The 20,024-nt window shown below is 37.2% G+C and overlaps 1 protein-coding gene across 2 annotated transcripts in view; it reads right to left on the bottom strand.

Annotated features, from left to right (window-relative positions):
• The window catches only part of SLC36A4 (solute carrier family 36 member 4), a 104,639-nt gene that overhangs the window by 64,205 nt on the left and 20,410 nt on the right, over positions 1–20,024 (bottom strand). For both annotated transcript variants that reach the window (XM_074917348.1, XM_074917355.1), the window contains 2 exons: positions 10,100–10,327; positions 8,755–8,853 (listed from right to left, as the gene is read on the bottom strand). In XM_074917348.1, coding sequence (XP_074773449.1) covers positions 8,755–8,853; positions 10,100–10,327 — 327 coding nt within the window. The remainder of the gene's footprint in view (positions 1–8,754; positions 8,854–10,099; positions 10,328–20,024) is intronic.

The raw sequence follows: 20,024 nt of genomic DNA, 5'->3' as shown, positions 1-20,024 counted from the left end.
CCTGTCCTTGTCCATCTCCTCTTTCACTGTATAGAGAAAATCTTCTGCAATAATTTGAGCAACAAGCTTTTATTCCATCACTTTTAGATACAATTTTAAAGCTCAGTCTCTTGAGGAAGATACAGAACGTCACTATTTTTCAACAAGTGCAACAAACAATCTAATTTGCATTAACAGATCCCTCATGACTGCAAATAAAGGGGTGGTTACTATTACCCAAGGAAAGATGCAAGCCAAATGGTGACTGTATGTCAATTTTTACAGTAAAAGGTTTATACAAAATAAATAAATCCAGAAGCCAAGTTCTCTTGAGAGAACACTACCTTCTGGAATTTGCTGAGCAATTCCAACCACTCCAACAAAAACAAAACCAAAACAAAACAATCTTCTTATATTCCAGCAACTACCTGTTTCACCAGGGTAAAGAATTACTCATATCCACAAAAAAACCCCCAAACAATCTATTGTCCAATTCTGATGGTCTTGATTTAATAATGCTTGAAGGAATTATATAAATCCTACTTAGCTTGTCATCTGAACCTGTCATTTTCTCCAGAGGATCTTTTCTGCTTTTTACTTTTTTAGGCTTATGAGCTTACTTATCACTCCATTATGACATCTATTTAATCTTTATCCTTCTCTGAAATTTAAAAGAAGCTATGCAAGTTTGTGTACTATCATATCTTATCTGACTTTATTTGTGAATGCAGTCTAAAATACATCCCTACAATGCAAACTGAAAACTGAAGAGCATCTTAGCTGTGCTATAGCTGTGTGCTCCCCTCTCCAACCTGACCTGTATCTCCCACAACGCTATTCAAGTAATAAGCACCCGTGACTGGTCATAATGGATGTGTCTGGTTTGATTGCTGCATCCAGCTCAAAGTGGATTTGGGGGAGACAGATAACAGCACAATAGCCAAGGGCTAATTTGAACAATGCACCCACCTAACCATGGTGGTGGCTCAATGTCCAACTCAAGCCAAATCTGGAAGAAACTAACACCTGTAGTCAGTATGTAAATATGACTAAGTCAGCTATCTTATCCATAAATAGTAGATAGCCTGGGGCCCATTAAGCTCTCCTGCACAGCAGCACCTGCATGCCTGGATCTTCTCGTTGAGTGGGGACACCTCTCGAGATTGCTCCTTCAGGTTGGGAGATTCCTTGACGCAACAGATTCTTGGTAAGTGATTAATAGCATACTAAACTTTGACATCTTAGCTAAGTGATATAAAGGACTGATTGTACACATATATATCCCTTCAGACATAAACCACCGACCAAGTCTGGAACTAAGCCTGGATCAAGCCACACCTAGACTCCTCTCTGAGAAGGAGTTTAGAACATGAGGGGGTCCACTCTGCACCTCGTGACTCTACAGGAGGGTCTCCCTGACAGTTTTGTCTGACCCTGTCCTCTATGCAGTAAATATCAAGTGAACCCTACCATTGAATCTTGTTAAATGATTTGCATTTACTATCAAACTTTCTTAAATCGCTGTTTTATATCTATAAACATATTGCTACTTCTCTCTTACGAGTGAAGTGTGTCACTCCATCCATGACATCTGTCACTAATATTTTAAAATATTTGTCCTGTCAGAATCATTGAAGTGTTATATGCTTTGCTGTCTTCTACATTAGCATGCAATTTTATCTGGCAAAAGAATATGCCAACAGAAAATTATGTTCCTAATTAGTCAGACAGTTCCAGCCACACTCCTTAGTTTTACTTCCCACCCCCCACCCCACTGCATTTGGAACTGTAGCCTACAGATTATACAATATTATATGATAACATGTCCTCTATAATTTATGCTACTCTCAAAATTTCTACAAGATAAGTGATAAAATAAATATGAGTTAGAAACACAAAAAAGTGTTTCTGGAGAGTATATTTCACTGCAATGATACATAAAGATATAATACATACTCTTTCCGGTTCATGAGTTAAATATTATATTTCCCAAAGCTGCAATGACACTTAAACCTTTATGCCAGTCAAGAAGCAAACCCACATCAAATTTAAATAATCTTAAAATAAGTAGTAATGATCACAAAATAAGTAATGATGATCAAAAAGTACTCATCTATATCTGCTACTTTGTAGGCTGGAGCCAAACAATTCATAAACTTTAATCTGTTTCGATGCAAATGGTTTAAAATTTTTAAAATGCTTCCAAAAAGGTCTTCTGACTTGTATCCAAAAAGCGCTTCCACCCATATGTTGCTTTAGCTTCTAAAGTGACAAAGTATACAGATACTGCAAGGTCCTGCATGGGGCTGAACAAACTCTGTAACTGCACAACTGAAAAAAATAAATTACTCTGTTTTCCATCAAGGAGTAATGAGTATCTCAGGAAATAAACAGTATTAAGGAACATACAAAGGTTTACAATTCGAAATATATAATTTCTCCATCCTGGGATAAGGAACATTGAAAACAGCCATGCACACTCCTGGACCAAGACAGTTAAACAACGACAGGACCCCAACATAGAAAGCCTAGCAATAGAAAGGGTTTTGCAATTCACATCTTACATTTTGTTGACACAAATAACCATTCTATTCTGAAAAAAACAATCCATCCAAAACAAAAGGGAGGGAAGACTATGATCATTGTATCTGCTTTTCTTCGAAGAATAGAAAGTTTCACACACTTCCATACGACATGAGAGCAGAGCACCTTGACAGCTAAACTACTCATCACTTTTTCTGTGAAGCACTCAAACAGCTCAAGTACAGGACAAGTTGAATACACAACAAAAACAAGTTGAAGAATACACAACATGCCACTTCCTAACTATAATCTTCTTCTTTCAGATGCCTTTGCCATTATGATATTTTTCCTTTCCACCTCTCCCATTTTCTTTAGGATTTTTTTTCCTGCTGCTCTTGATAAATCAATACGATTTTTATGTCACAATGTTTATTAGGGAACCACTACTAACACTTGCAGAAGTGTTCAACAGTGGATCATTAGGGTTCTTTCAAATCCAGGAAAACATGTATAATTCATAAAAATTTTTTTGTTTAGAACACTATTCTTGAGTGAACATTCAAGAAGATTACTGAGCTTAAAAGTCCTTTGACAAAATCATAGAAAAAGAAACATTTGAATGTTGCAAGCATCAGGTATAGGATGCTGCCTGAAAAAAAATTATACTCAGGAGTCTTGCTTGTGTTAGCAAGATTCACCATGAATATAGGAAGTATTAAAGACAAAATATGCACAAATACTTCTCCAGTGTAAAAGGAAGTTTCTCCATACTCAGGAAGTGCAGGACATTGGTAAGGAATATTTAATGTGATAAAGAGATAATATCAAGTTGCCTGAGATTTCACCATCATTCTGCTAAATACGATGATAATTTTTCAGTTTCTGATACATTTTTTTTAATCTGCTACATCTAACAACATTCTCAGTTTCTATACATTTGCCCATAACCTTTTTCCTCCTTTTTTACATCAATCGTCTCCAGAAGACATCCAAACCAGGTGATTTTGCACAGTAGCTATTAACAAATCTCTTGCTGACACGACATTTAAAGTCCATATTTACCACATACATTTAGGAGAAGGTCATCTCCACAGTCATCAAATCCAGTCACCCACATTTATTTGTCCAAATTAAAAAAGTCATCTGAGAACTCCGACCTTTTGTATTTTGAAGACACAACCCTTTGCATCATCTCAAAAGAACACCGATAAAATTGATACACCCCAGTCTAGAGATGTCCCCAGCAGATTTAGATGATATGTTACCTGTTAAATGTCTGTTTCTGACAAAACCACTCCAGTCTTAAAGACAACAGAAGAGTGCCATTGGGTTTCATTAATTTCTTTAAAGGATAACATGAATCTGGCAAAAGGATTTTTGACAATGAGAGGCTTTTATCTCAAAGCCACAGGCCTAACAAGCTCATCTGCATCACTTTCAAAATCCAAATAATGACACTTTAAAATTATAATCCACTTAGTTTTCTCGTTTTGAAATCTCCTCGATTTGGTTAGCTTCTGCTAATGCGATTCCAGAGCCTGTCTTTTGGTATACAAATACCACCCTACTTTCTACTGCAAAGCTGTGATATCCAAGTTCAAAAGCAGTTTCAATAGACATCTTCAAGTAATAGGCTAAAATGTCAGAAAGCTTATTTTCCGAACCTGAAAGTAATGTTGGAAACTAACATTTTCTCTTTGTTAGGCTAATCAGTCTACAGCACTCAATGGGGGAAAAAACCCCCATACTCAATTGTACAAACCATGATAACTTAGCATGTGTAACAGAGAAGAAAAATTATCTTTCTTGTTTAAATGTTATGAATCTATTTCACCCTCTTTCTCCCTGAAGCTTGTATTAAAATATAATTTCCACATTTGGATTTGGTTTTTATACCTCGAATGAGAAAGCAAACCAGACTTCCACTGCAAAACATTCATTAAGTGTAACTGCTATTATATAATCATAACATTATGCAAAGCTATTACCTGCACAGGGTAATGCTACAGACATATCCAAGCCTGAAGGCTTTGGTTTTACATTCTTCTGAAAAGTATGTTCAAGAGATTTAACTACATTCTGAGCATACTCAGGGGCACAGTCTGAAGTTACTTTTTAATTCAATAACACAAATCTCACATTAATTATAAAAACTAACCTAGTCACCTTCCGAATATGAAAGAGGCTCTCAAATGTAGTTCTTACAAAGTAATGTTACATGTTCTGTGAAAGATACATTCACTCCACTATAGCACCTGCAGCTCTGGCATTCAATAAGTTGTGTTAGTACTCTTTTCTCTTCTGTGGCCTGAACACCAGCCGTGTGATTTGTCAATTAGCATCATCTGGCACAGCGAACCCACAGCCAGAGAGAAGCTAAAGCACAGAGGGAAACAAGCACCTGCAGATTCTTCCATCCCCAGCAGAGCCCTCTACTCAAAAAGGTCCACTGCGGAATGAACAGAGATTTTCTCCATCTCCTCATCAACATACTATTGCCTTCTGAACCAAAATCTTCACTTCAAATATTAAAACAACCCCAAGTATCTGAAATGGTCCGTTGTATCCACTTAAGAGTACTGTGTTTCCATTGCTACTACTGTTGCACAACCTATACTGACGCCACTGGTCACTACGATATTCACAAGGTCACCCTGATGATCTTAACTTCCAAATGCTGAAATCCCAAACTGACTCTCACCCCTATGAATGACAAACACCAGATTGATATTACTGAGCTCTCAGTTGCTGTTTGCTAACTTGGTATTAAGGGATCACTGGGTACCCCTGCTGCCAACTCCTGTCAGCACACAGTGATGATTGACACCTGGCTGCCAAGACACAATTTGCAGCAGGTACCTCATACCAACCAGCACTGACCACATTTTTACAGACAATTCAAACAGGGAACAAAGAAAAGAATAGCACAAGCAAAAGACTGCAGCAGCTTTTAATCCTGTTACAAGTATCACTCAGAGTTTAACATGTATTATGATTAAACAGACTTTTTGATAGCACTAACCTTATTTCTGCTGTAGTAGTTGTAGCAACAAATTAACAACTTGCCTGGACTTTACCAAAATGACAAAACTGTTCAAATTTGACATCAAATAAGAATTTGGCAGATATGAACAGCTTAGCCATATCAATATCATCAACTCACCATACTATTTTTATTTTAATGAAAATATCTCAAAATAGTTTTATAGCACCAGCTGATGAAATGTTTAACTAGCTCTTAGTATTACATGAGTACTAGATTCTAGGCACTGCCTTGGTTTCTTTGAAATTCTGTATTTCAATTAGAAATAGGGTACCCTTCCTCCTTTGTGTTACTACAGACACAAGTCAGTAAAATTAAGGTTCTTAAAGTCTATTATCCAGGGATCAACTATAGCCAAAGCTATGGTCCAAATTACTCCCATACTGCTGATCTTCTTACTACACAGGGACAGCTAATCAGTCCTAAACTAATGACAGATTTTAAACAAAACCCATGCTCATACATTCACTATCTAAAAGAGAAGTACATTCTCTCAACATCAAGAACAAAATCCTACTAGCAATCTGCTGAATCACTGCACCTCCTCGAATCACGTTTCCTGTAGTGAACAGGACTTTAGACCCCCCCTGTTTAATTAGTCTCACTAATTTTAATAGAGTAACTGAAGAACTACGGTCATAAATCAAGTGATGACAAGTGCTAAACTAAAAGAAACAATAAAAAAAAAAATCAATACAGAAAAATCTTTTTATAACAACAGGATGAAAATAAATCAGTGTTAGAATATTATCCCGGTAGTCAATTATTTTGTTCAAAGCAACCAGAACAGATGTTTCTATACTGATCAACACATTATGAACTGCCAATTATTTTCTGCCTACATTAGCCCCTCCCCTGTTACTAAAACCAAAATAAATTAGGTATCTTTGAAAATAAATCTACCTGACTGTCATAGCTAAGGTTGACTGGTTTATACTGTGGCTTATAGAGAATTTATTCCTCTACTCAAATTGCTGATCATTAAATACTCCCAGCAGGAAACACCATTTTACACAGAACAACAGTGGTAGAGAAATCACACTGAGGGCAATTTTTCTCTCATCAGGTTCTGGTTGACTTAACCAGCCCAAAAAACAGAATTTCATTTGCTGGACCTGCTCATAGTATTCAGTAATCTGTCAGATCTCAGATGAATACGGTGTGAATTAGCATAAAGAATGTCTGAAATCAAGGAAAAGGAAAAAAGAGGCCTCATAACTGTTCACAGACAACTTACTGCATAAAATAAACCAACCATAATCTACTTTTCTGATGAAATTAAGATCTTAAGTTTTCTGTTTATAATGTAATGTTCAGATATCTTCACAAAGATAAGTGTTATCTGCAAGAAATTCCAGAATAAAATCTAAAATCTTCTCTAACATTAAGACTGAGATTATGGAAATCCATTTTGAGTGCCTACAGTCAGAGAGAGCAGACTAAGGAGGCAATCTAATTTGATAGTGGGGTTGCTTCTCCTTATCAGAACTATTCAACCACATGGATATAAGAACAACAGTAATTAAGACACAGAGTAACAGGTTATCACAGATCAGTAACTGACTACGTGAATGTGCTTAATCCATTGTAATGTGAATTGAAACACATTAGTTTACATCTAGAAAGAATTTTAAATGTGTTTCACTTTACATTTGCAAGACATCACAAACACACATATAGATACCTCATAGTTCAGTCTATGATGCTAACTTACTGAGCTGTAATAACTAGTATCAAGTCTATCACCAAGAATTGTATGAAATATTAACTATTTAGACTGGAAATGTGTGTCTCGCTTTGCTTCATGCATCTTTTTTATTTCATGATTAAACGACTTTATTTCATACTGATTATTGTAATCCATAATTTTTTTTCTTCAAATCTTCTCTATGATGCATGCAACTACAGCATAAGAATGCACGGCAAACACTATGTATGTTCAAAATATTCCTGAGAGGCACAGACATAATAATATTCTACATATAATGAAGAAATATTAATCTCTAGATATTTACTTTATTATCATTTTAATTTCTAAAGGTAGCCACATCATTTTAACGGTACATATAACATACAAACACAAAGTATATCCAACCATAAGGAATAAAAACATTTAATTAGTTTGTAAACACCAGTAACAATGTGAAAAAAAAAAAAGACACTCTTCATTTGCCTTGAAGAGTAAGTAAAATTATGATCACGTAAGAAACTGAGACAGCCTATATAGAAATATATGCAATAATGTATAAAGCTAAAATCTAATAATATCGAGCAAGGTTTTTATTATTTAAAGGTACAACTCAAATGAACCCTACATTATATGCTCTTGCATAAAAGAAGGAAAAAAGTTTGGAGTTCTTACATATTTCATTTGTAACAAACAGGGATTCAATCAAGCACAACACTCTGGGCAGTTCTTTAAAGGTTTACATTGGAAGTCAACGCTACTACTGCTGATGTAAATTTAAGGAGCTGTCTAATGTAGGATCTAATGTGCCGGAAAATAACCAACATACATCAATTCCCTACCTATAGTTCGTTAGACTACCACTATGAAACAGCAAGCCTTCCACACTTCCCTGAGGCTCAAAGGACTCTCATTTGGGATTTCCTGGCTGCAAATACACACCCACATGCTATGCAGTACATGAGCAACAAATCTAATACAGCTGGGATGTATATCAGACCCACTGTACCTAACTTGCATTTACACACCTGCAGTATGTATAGTCTGTCTGGGACAGACTGCACTATTAAAGAGCAAGAAGCTTAGTATAGCCCAATTTATCAGATTCACTGAGCATGGGGTTTTTGCCCAAGACCTGTAGGCATCAAACAATCCCAAACAAATGGCTGTTTTCCCATGACAGAACTTCCAAATGATAAAATGAAAGATGTCTAGTTACACTCAGATATTGGGTAGCCAAACCTCTGCACTGGCCAGTTCACAGTTTGAGAAACAGTTGAGAACAGTTTGAGAAATGGAAATTCACAGTCACTAAATCCACATATCCTGTGTGAGAAAACACACTTTTGTAACATAACAGGAGTTGTGTCATCAACTTCTGCCTTACTTGAAAAGATACATTAACCCTTTTCATATCAGCATGGGAGATCAGTGCTTCAACAAGAACAACTAATTAACAACAGGAGTAAAACTGCCCATATCCCATATTCAGGTATTTCGAAGAGTCAGTAAAAGCACCTACCACACCAATTCCTTCAAAAGCAAATACTGCAGTCCCAAAAAACAGAGGGTATTTCTTCCAGCCAACCACAGGAGGCAGTTTTCGAGGATCTATGATATCCTGAAGAAAACAAAGCAAAACAGTGCTATGTAATGCACATTAGCTGTTCCCACAATTTTGATTGATGCATTATGCTACAGGAAAGAACTCACTACATGTTAGTGGTATATATGTTGCTATTTGCAGTTCCTGTTTTTCCTCACAAACTTAGTCCTTTATACGCATTTATAGTCACCTTATAACCCACACATAGACACTTGCAGATATACTTATTCTAGTTTCATATTACTGACAGTAGAAATTTTCACATTTCAAGTATCACACTGATGTATATGAGGGAGCATCAATTAAAACAAAAGGCAAAGCTACACCTCAAGCTTAATCTTCTGCAAACTCATTCTCAGAGTATTGCATTTTCTTATCTGCTTTCATACTGCACAGATATTCTTCATAACCATAAGGGACAGTAAAAAAAAAATCTTTTCAAGACAAGCTGAGTTCCTACAGAACAATTAATTACTCTCTATCTCCTCCAATCTATTTATGTAACTTCTGTCTCCTTGCTCAGCCAATACCTCTCACTGGCTCTTCTGCCTTCTTCCCCATTCTCTGCTTCCCACTCATATCATAACACTCATGTGAAAGCTTTCTCAAACAGGAGTGGTGCTCACCACTTATCCACTGTGTATGCAGCAGTGTCTATGTCTTAACACTTTTCAAAAATCATAAGAAAGAAAAATGAACAGGTTTCTAGAGCTAATTTTTTCTCAGCCATCAGTTTAATTTGTTCCATTATGAAATGTCTCCCAAGTATGAAAACCAGCAGTAACACAGAAAATGCAGTATCTATGCGACTTCTCAGAAGCTGGAAGTCTGCAATGTGTATTCTTAAAGGGTCTTAAATTTTTCCTGATTGTACTGGAGAAACACTAGAAATAAACATTGCTGCTGAAAGAGTTCTGTTGCAATAAAGAGACTGACCACAGATTAAAATCTTGCCAGTTCTGCGTGCAACCCATAAAAACTCACATATTCTTCCATTCAAGGACTCCAAGTCATTACAATACATGTTTTTATTATATTATGTGGAGCAATATTATCTTTCTTTCAAAAATACTGTAGGAGACTGTTTAAAGGATTTCTCAAGTATTAAGGCACCTCCCTAAATCAAGATGCATCAATAAAATACAAGATAATTCTGCCTTTCAGAAACTGTCAGTCAGTATATATCTATTAGACACCAACTGCCACATCAACAAAAGCAACTTGCCACAAAAAGACGACAATAATTTTTTTTTATACTCACTCTAACAATATACTGGTAAATGATCACCAGGCTGACAGCCATGGACAGATTGGCAAGCAATGAAAGCAAGGACAGGCTCTTAAGGTCACGAATAAAGACTAGGAGGATCATGAATGGCAGGAAACACAGCATGTATATTCGTAAATCAGTACTCTCTTTCTCAGAAGAACTGCCAGCAGCACTGACGTTTATTGGAGTAGTCTTGTTTTCCAAGAATCCTTCATGGACCTGTAAAAAAAAACCAAAAAAACAGAATGTGTTAAACAGTGGTAGCACTGAATCTCTGTATATGGTCACATTGCTATTTTGCTATATTGGAATTTGTTCCTCTGCTTTACCTGTGGAGTGTCAGGCATTGCAGGACCCCAGTACTCTCAGTGCAGAGGGGAGGGCAAGGCACTTTTAGCAAGTGTTTCATACTTAAGACAAATTATGAAATCAGGACCCGAAAGATCTGAAAGGATCTTTATCCCACCACTGACTAAAGAGGAAATCCACATGAGCAGTTTAGGTAAGATTTCTTTCAGAAAGGGAATATGGCAAAATGAAGGCAAGCAAGATGGATCTAAGCCTAAATATTAGAGTTTGAGTTTTCCTAAGAAGAGTAAGGGGGTTAGATGACCAACTACTATTGTATCCAAGTTCAGTGCCTAATAACCTTATGCCTTTGTTATATGCATCATAGCAGCATACATACGAAATAATGTTAGAATATGAACCTGCCTGTATTTCTCCTAATTCAAATTACTCTATTTTTCACTTTTCACTCTTTTATTGATCAACATTAATTCAACTCTAAAAACCAAGAGCTCTGAGAGAGTTGAAAGTCTTTTATCCATTAAACTGATATAAATCAATGCCTATAGATAAACAGTAGTATAACAACGTGAAAGCGCTTTGGGTTTTTGTATATAACAATAGTTGCCTATGGTGCAATTCAGAAGACGGAGTTTGGCACTAGTCACAACTCTTATTGATTCTTTTGAAAAATGTTGACGTGGCCATAACTGACAAAATTTGTTTTGTGGAAATACAGTCTTGAGCTATGTGCACATCACAATCAAAACATAAAGAGCTGGTGATTATTCTGCTTGCTACAAAATTGTAACAGTTCAAATCCATTTGCTTTAAATCATGCCTCTCCCCTAGGAGTGTATCCTTCCCTTTTCCCTTCCATTGCATTCGCCATCTTACAAATCAGCACACAACTGTGCTTAATCTGTTCATGCTGTGGAAAGCCTTTGGCTTGATGACTACAAAAAGATACTTAGGCAGTGGAAAATAACCCACAGTTCCTTATCACACAGAGGCTTAAACAAAAATGGGAAATCAATATATAGCAAAACAACTGGAGACAATACTCTGACTCTTTAAGTATGGTCAGACAACCAACTGCTACAGCCACAGGCTTAATATAGAAGTGAACTCACAGGAAGACTGTATAAGCCTACAATCCCAGGAAGTATACAAGTGTAGCAATTATTAAATATTGTTATCCATACCACATAGTTCACAGGCGTGGTCCAAGACTGATGAATTTATGGGCAATTCTTTCAGTGTCAGTTATCTGTGCAAGGGAAATAATAAGAACATAGATCCTGCCTCAAAAATCTAAACACATGAAGCTGTTACAATAAAAGAGGCAAGTATTACCATTACAATATAAGTTTTTACGTAGCCATGGCAGCCCTAAGCAAACACCACAATTACCAGTACATAATGGCATCTATTTTATTTGTATATAGGTCACAGCAACTCAGGGCTATTTATTTTTTACTTTGAGTAAGAGGACTAAGTAGAGAAAAACATGACAGGCTGGAGATAGAGTAGGCAATCAAGGGAACATTGAGACTTTCATGAGGCAGTTTGTTGATAATGTTTTACATACACTTGGTTTTACAAGTCATCCAAATCGGTAAATTTGCCAAAACTGAGACTTCATAAGCCTAGGAGAAAAAAAAATTTGCACAATTCTCTTTATTTTCATTGTTTCAAACAATCCACTCAGGAAGACAGAATTAACTTAAAATTCTTCTCTGTAAAAAGCTTGGACAGATTTTTTTCATAAAGAAAAAGGGAAAGATAAAAGATGCAATTCTGTGACCACACATTTTCTAGAAATCTCACTTTAAATGACAACAGAGGACATCAGTCATTAAGGAAACACTGATGGCTTCCACCTTGAAGAATCTTAAGTGTCACTTACAAGACAGGGAACATCTGTTAGTTTTCATTAAGATAACATTTTTAGAAAACTATGAAGAAGAGCTCAATACATTTAGAACTGAATTCCAGTAAAGGCAAGCAGCTACAATAACTCCAGTCTGTCAAGCAATGTGTCAAACACTTAACCAAATTACTTCACTAATGCCACATGAAGTAAAGCTCTCTGTAGAAGTTTCCTGCTTTCCCACCATACTTAAAACAGAAATACAAAACAAGTACTTTAACAGCCTTTCACTTTAAGAGTCTCCTGTGTTCTACTTGCTTGCATGCATTCACAGGTAGCCAGAGCTGCTCTGCACACAAGGACAGATAAGAGGGTTTTCTAAGAATTACAGTGTGATTTGAGCATGTAAGTCCCATTGAAAAGCTCAGCTACAATAAACATTTAACCTCATGTGCCTTCAATTTATATGTGTCTGTAAGCCTAATGAACTATTTAAAAAAAAAAATATATATATATATTCCTAAAAAAATCCTGCAAGCTGGATACATTTCAGGTTCTAAAACACATTTTTAAAATACCACAGTACAAACCAGCTTCCACTCAAATCATTTCAAATATTCAACCACTTCAGTTTTCTCTTAACAAACGCCAATAAAAAGTTCCTAAAAAACAGAAATATTTGGGGTTTTTTTCTACTAACACCATCAAATTCCAACCAGACATTCAACCAGAGTTTACTGGCTAATATGGCTGGAAAGTGTAGCATACAATGTTCTATATAATTCAATTCAAGACTATGTCTACTGTGATCAGTTACCCTCATGATGGGCTTATGATCAGATCACAGCTTCATGTTGTGTTAGGTAAGAGTGGTCATATGGAATAGCATTTATCTGTCTTATTTTCACAAAAATATGAAGAAAGCACAGAACATGCTACAGCTGCACACAAACTCCTCAGAACCATCATCAGAAGAATGAATATTGATGCAGAACTGGTAAAAGATAGCCAACTAAAATTATCAGACTGTGACTCCCTGACCCTAACATCCTACCTCCCACTTGCACGTTTTCAGATATGACTTATACTTCTACAATAAATGACAACACTGTAGTCTGCTTTACATTACTGTAAGCATGGTACCCCTTCTCCCACCACTCTTCCCTGCCCCAGCATTCACTAGAGGAAGGAAACAGAGACCAAATGGTTTCACAAAAATGCCATGACTTGCAGAAGCCTGCCTCAGATCCTGCTCCTTGAAATACAGTTTAAAGAAGTCAGGGCATGAAAGACATTCTTGCTGGAAAAAAAAAAAAAAAAAAAAAAAAGATGAAATTCTGAACCTGCTCAGCACAGATTAGTGCTCTGAGTAAACCAGATTTTGCAGTCACAGAGTCGAGCCATGAAAAGCACCTACTACTACTACGTTTTTAACCCAAAAGGTGCAATTCTAGGTCTGGAATAAATGTCAGTTCCACAAAATTCACAACATTTTCCTGCTGCCCCTTCCTCTCTTCCACATCATCTCTCATTTGAGTCACTTTGTCTTGTCAAGTCTACTATCTACTAAACAAAACATTGTATTCTCAACAGTCTTCTCCATTTACCTCATTCAAAAATGGAGGTTTGGATTCACTGAATCATAGAATGATTTGTTAGACAGAACCTCAGGAGGTCTGTCCAATTGCTTGCTCACAGCTTCATCAGCAATGGGGTCAAACCAGATGGTTCATCTCCCCATTCTCCAGCTGGATCTTGAAAAATTCTAAGGATACAGTCTGCACAACCCCTCCAGGCAACTGGTTCCAGTGCTTGACTGTCTTAAAGTTTTCCTTTGCCTCAGTTCAGAAACTCCTGCATTATTTTATGACCACTTTCTCTTGTCCTCCCACCTGACCTCAATAAAGAGCTTGGTTCTATTTTGTAGACAACCTCTTTGCAGTCCTGGGAGGGCTGCTGTTAGGTAGTCCAAAAGCCAACTCTTCTCCAGGCTGAACAAGCTCAGTTTCTCCATCCCTCACAGGGCAAGTGCTCCGGGCCCGATCATTTCAGGAGCTCGCCCCTGAACTCACTCTAGTTTGTCAATGACTTATGCAAAACTTGACAGAGTATTCTAGATGTGGTCCAACAAATGTGAAGTAAAAGATGATAATCACTTCTCTTGATCTACCAACAATTCTCCTGTTCATACAATCCAGGATGCTGTTGGTTTCCTTTGCTATCAGGGCACACTGCTGGCTCACGATCATAGCCAGTACCCTCTGAGCTTGACTGTAAAACCATTTTTTTTTTTTCTCCAGCTAGTTGTCCATCCATCCATCCCGACCATAACAAGGATATCGTCAGACACCACAAAAAACCTTGCTAAAGTCAAGGTGACATCTAGTACTTTCTCATTATGTACAAATTCAGACTTTTTTTCTTATAGAAGGCAAACAAGTTGGTCAGTCCCTTCATAAATCCATGCTAGCTTCAGTCACCTTATTCTCTCCCTCATGTGCCCAGAAATGCGGTCCTAGAAGACTCAATCCCTGATTTTTAAAAGGGATTGAAGAGAGATACTGTATGGACTTTCAAAGACTTCAGGTTTCTCCCAGCACTCTCAGATACAGCCCATGTGGTCCCAGACTCCCTCCTTTGTCTTCAGAGCACAATAACGCTGCTTTAACCAGACTTCAACAGTATAAAGCAGGGTAATTGCTTACTCTCTTCCCATCTTTGTTCTGTGCGGTCACAGCTGTCATTGTATGAAGGTATTTTGTAACTCAGAAAATGGAACAAACCTTGTTTATTTGTGACAGCCTTCACCTTAGTGAGATTTGACCAACCCCAGAGGATTATTCTGCTATAAGTCTTTAGATAAATAAAAAAAGGAAAATCAAGAGTCCTGCCTGAAACAACCCGGTTTCTTGAAGCTTATTCTATGGAGGATTGTGGCTTTACATAGAGAAAAAAAACACGTGAAATGGTTAGTTAGGTTCCAACTATCTCCTAGTAACTGCTGAAAGTGCACACACCTATCCCAGGCAGAATATTTTAGAGATCAGCTTGCCATCAGATGAAACATTTACTGTGAACTGTTAACACTGCTAAAGGCAGCAGTATTGTCTGGGGAGGAGGAGATATCTGTTTACTCGCCACTAGCTATTACTTGCATGCAAAAAAATATGAAGCCCATGACTTCAGAACTAATATTTCAATTTATTAAAAAAAAGAAACTTTTGAAAGTTTCAATTCAACTGCTGACGGTCAAGCTGTTTATACACAGGTTTTAGTATTACTAAAAAATTTCAAGGGTGAATTTTAAGTACACATACACACACATTTATATACCACGTAACTGATACTATGGACACTATTATACTGATATAAAAGCACAGGAGGACAATTTATTCCCTTTTGTGGATATACGTATCTTTAAATCAACTTCGTATCAATGAAGTAGTTTTAACAACATCAGTCAGAGTAGTACCACTCATGGATTTAGGCAAGACCACAGGAAATATCCATACCACAGAGGTGGATTTTAAGACGTGACAGAATAGTGATTCCGTACATTGACTCAGAAGAGGCACACCAGATAAGATCCAGCAAAGATCATCTTGTGGGAAAGCTAAACAAACAAGCAAGAGTGACTGATGGGTGGAAGAAAGCCGAGTCGGAAAATAAAATGCAAAAATTATAAAAACTAAGGATCACTATTGTCCTTCTTGTGAAGTGAAGCACCTGGCTATGGTAGATTTGACAGTAAAGAGCAGCAGAGGAAAACTCTAATGAAAGTGAGATTATACTGATTTGTTCAGGTGCAGGCTAACATTACTGTCACTTTGAAAGTGTTTTACTAGATTTAAAAAAAAAAAAGTCAGAAAACATTTAAAACTGTTCTAACAAGTAGCAAAATACAAAGCAGCTGTAGGACTTTTTTTTTTAAAAAATCTCATATGCTGTTTAGCTCAATTTAAGTTTACTGCTGATTATGTTAGGACAGACTAGGACTTACTGGCTGTCTAACCTAGTCCCTTAAGTATTAGAACTAATATAATCTCAGATTCCTATTCTGGAAAACATTTAGTTTCAATCTCCCACTGCTCTCTACTAGTGTATCACTGCATGTGGCAGTCATGCTCGGCCAAGAACAGCAGACATTCTATCTAATTATCTTTTTCCTAAAGAAAGCAACACAATCTGAAATATCATCAGAATATCAGACAACTTAGACAAATCTTTTCACTTATCCATTCAATTCACTTATCCATTTCACTTATCTATTCAATCTGTTCTTGAAAAAGGCATATACACATATTCATTGGTATACGTCACAGAGCCCAGTGAGTATTGTTCAACTTGCAATCTCAACACACATTATCTGCATTCTGTTCTATGCTTATCATGACTGTACCTGGAAACTCCACAAACATTTCCCTAAACCACATGAGAAAATATCACTATGGTTTTAGAAAGGAAATACACAGCCACTAAAGTCACTAGGCATACATAGTGACTACAAAGGCTAGTGAAGTCCCCAATCACAAGGTGACTTCATCAGAAGTCGCTTCAGTTACTCAAGCATTACCTTACGTGACAGCGTGATGTCTGAAACAGCTTTCTTTACAGGATTGCTTCACCTAATGTCTCATTTACATAGCTCAAGCACACCATCCACCAACTTCATCTGCATCCAGGAAGATCAAACACTCGTGCAAATCTGATTAGATTCCTTATGTCAGGCATTCAGAAAATTAATAATGCACAACTAGAGACTGCAGAAAATTCAGTTTAACTGATGAACACACTTCTTACAAGAGCTATCACAGAAGCAAGAAATAATTCTGTTTCTTTAATCTTTTGACCGAGACCACTGTTTTCTTGCCTGTATTGCAAAACTCGTTCTTTCTGTCACACAGTCTACGGACTTTTCAACATGTAGTACGATCAAAAGAGTAGGTTTCTGAGGTCACTGGCTCCTTCTAATTCCTTCCTTATTCAAGGTGTAGTAACAGCCAGTACGAAAGGCAAGGCCAGATCTGGCACAAAACCAGTATGTTATCAGGCAGATAAAGGTTATATTTTAATACTGCAATTTGGCATGAAAAGGCCAAAGAAATGTTTCACAGCTCATTTAGTTCTGATATTTCATTATTACTCAGTACTCAACTTTTCAAATTACACATTTTTCTTACTTCTAAGTTTATGTCCAAATACAACTTCCTAATGTTTTTTTTCTTCTTTCCATTTTACAAAAACTGGCCGTAGAGGAGTGTCAAATCTCCATTATGTAGCATCCTACTGATGGGTCATCTTCAAAGTTCTAAAGATCTAATAAAGTGCTCCCATGCAATAAGGGCTTGTGAAGAATTTTTTAGCTTTATCATCAAACAATGAGAAAAGAACATTTTCCCAGAGAACTCAGCAAATATTCACAAGCAAGTTGATGAACGCCAATGCTCTGGACTTAAGGTCTTCTGTTGCTTAAGCAAGAAAAGCAAAGTAACTATGGCATGAAGGTGGACCACTGTGCTCTTTTGGGCACAGATGCTTTTTTTCTATCCCAGTGTGTTCCTGCTCCAGTCTTCCTCCAGTCAACCACCAGCTCTTGTTCCAGTTTTACCATTCTTCTCTAATTCTATACACCTTCACCTGTAAGCCACACATTTGCATGCTGCCAGACTTAACCAGAACTCTCTCCACCAACCTGCATTTCTTTTGTGCCCCAGGAAAAGCTTTTCCTTAGGAAAGGCTTCATCTGAGATTTGATATACCTAGAAATAGGGTCTTGTTCGCACAAAGCATTGGGAAAACTGTAATGTAATGCAGCCAACATTGTTATAATCCCACAGACAGTAATAAGAGAAGATTTAGCACAGAAGCTATACTGCACATCTATTAGTGAGAAGGGTATATCAAATATTTCACATGAATCAAAAGATGAAATAAATACTTAAGACTCACATGTACCACTGTGTGTCTGTCTAGATATTCACCTCAAAATGATGTAGACTGATGAATACTCAATTCACATTCCAGAACCACCTAAAATGCTTTGTTTCTTTTTTGTTCTGTGAAACAGTAAATAAGGTGAAGGAAGAAACTGCTAAATTTGGTTTGGTACTAGTTTTAACTATGAATATCAAAGAAAAGATTGCTGTGGAGTCTCCCACTCTGCACACACCAACACACAAAACCAGTAAGAGTATGGAGCATAATGCAAAGGTATTGGTCAAGGAGAGGTATTAGTAACATTTTTACTATATTTTTCCTGTATTAGTTCCGCATCCTCCCATTCCCTCTGCTCACTTTGCTCACCCTTCCACTACCCCAATCAGAGATGTAAAGCACTACCAATTTGTGTTCTTTGGTGCCCTCTACAGGACAGATTTCTGCAACAAAAAGTTGCCAGCAAAAACCACAAGCCTTCTCCCTCCCAGAGGAAAGAGCACAGGGCAATGTGAAACAACTACACGTGGAAGTGGGACTTCGAATAGCAGATGACTAATTCGTTCACAGGGTACATCATGGGTCTCTGCAGCTACTGCTTGTGCAGCAGCAGCTGCTTTCCTGTAAGATCTTTCAACCCTTCTTCAAGAAAGCAGCAACAAATTTCCTGAAGATGTTTCAGAGTTTTTTTCAAAATCTACAAAAGCCAAGGTCAATAAATGTTCAGTCTCACCTTTTGCTTAAGGTCAAAATACATATATAGCAACTGGTTGATCAGATACATATTTGATAGGAAGGGTTTTAATCTGACAGGACAAACTTACATTACGAAGGATGCAATAAAAATCCCCACTTCAGAAGGCCAGCAAAAGGACATCAGATACAAAATATGATTTTTACATATTGAGATAGATTGTGACAATAGGACTGCAGTTTTTAAGGTTGGGGGGTTTTCTTCTCTTCCAAGATGCAAACTACAGTGTGCCCAGCTTCCAAATACACAAATTCACCTCATCTTGACAGGATCTTCATCTGTAAAACTTGGAATACTTTTTAGACACAATATAAATACTTATCTACTTAGCTACAAGGGGAGGAAAACCATGTATTATCTTCTATATACTAACTACCCAAGAAGACACCCATTCCTAATTAAATTAAGCTATGCGAAGACACCTTTATTTGACCTTTTGGGTAGAATACGAGTCCATATGGATGATTAAAGCTCAGTAACCTGCCATACCTTCTTTCTCACCCACTTCACTAATTACAGAAGCACAAATGTTTAGACACAGGCCCAGATTCAACCTCATTAGCTTTATGTCAAGTGACTAACCATAGTCTTATGAACAGAACACACAACACAGTACATTGGTGGAGTCCTGGAATCTTAATGAGCTCATGGAGGAGAGAGCACCACAAGCTCAAAGTGCCTGTGGCTCCTGTTTGAGCATCCAATCTGTGCTGGCTGACCTCCCCTGGACCACCTGCTCAGATACACAAACTACTGACTGAAACTGCTGAGTGTGCAAAGAAGAAGGACCAAGAGACATCAAGGACCCCATCAACAGAAAAATCTCTACCAATGAGAAATAGAAAAGCTTAGGTCTGTGGAATGAGAGACAAAAAAACATGAATGAAAGCAGGACCAGCTGTCATGAAAGTGACAGGTATGGTTTTGTTTGCTTTTCTCAGTGATGGATGGTTGCGGGAGAGAAAAGGAATAGTTGGGTTTTATTGAAAGGTTTGGGGGTTGCTTGGGAGGTGCATAGGCATTTATGGTTGTGGGGATTGATTCACAATTTTTAACTGACTTTTTCA

Source organism: Athene noctua, chromosome 1 (assembly GCF_965140245.1).
Source record: "Athene noctua chromosome 1, bAthNoc1.hap1.1, whole genome shotgun sequence".
In the NCBI taxonomy this organism is placed as follows: Eukaryota; Metazoa; Chordata; class Aves; order Strigiformes; family Strigidae; genus Athene; species Athene noctua.
The sequence above is the reverse complement of the archived record's forward strand: the minus strand, read 5'-3'. Positions and strand labels throughout refer to the sequence as shown.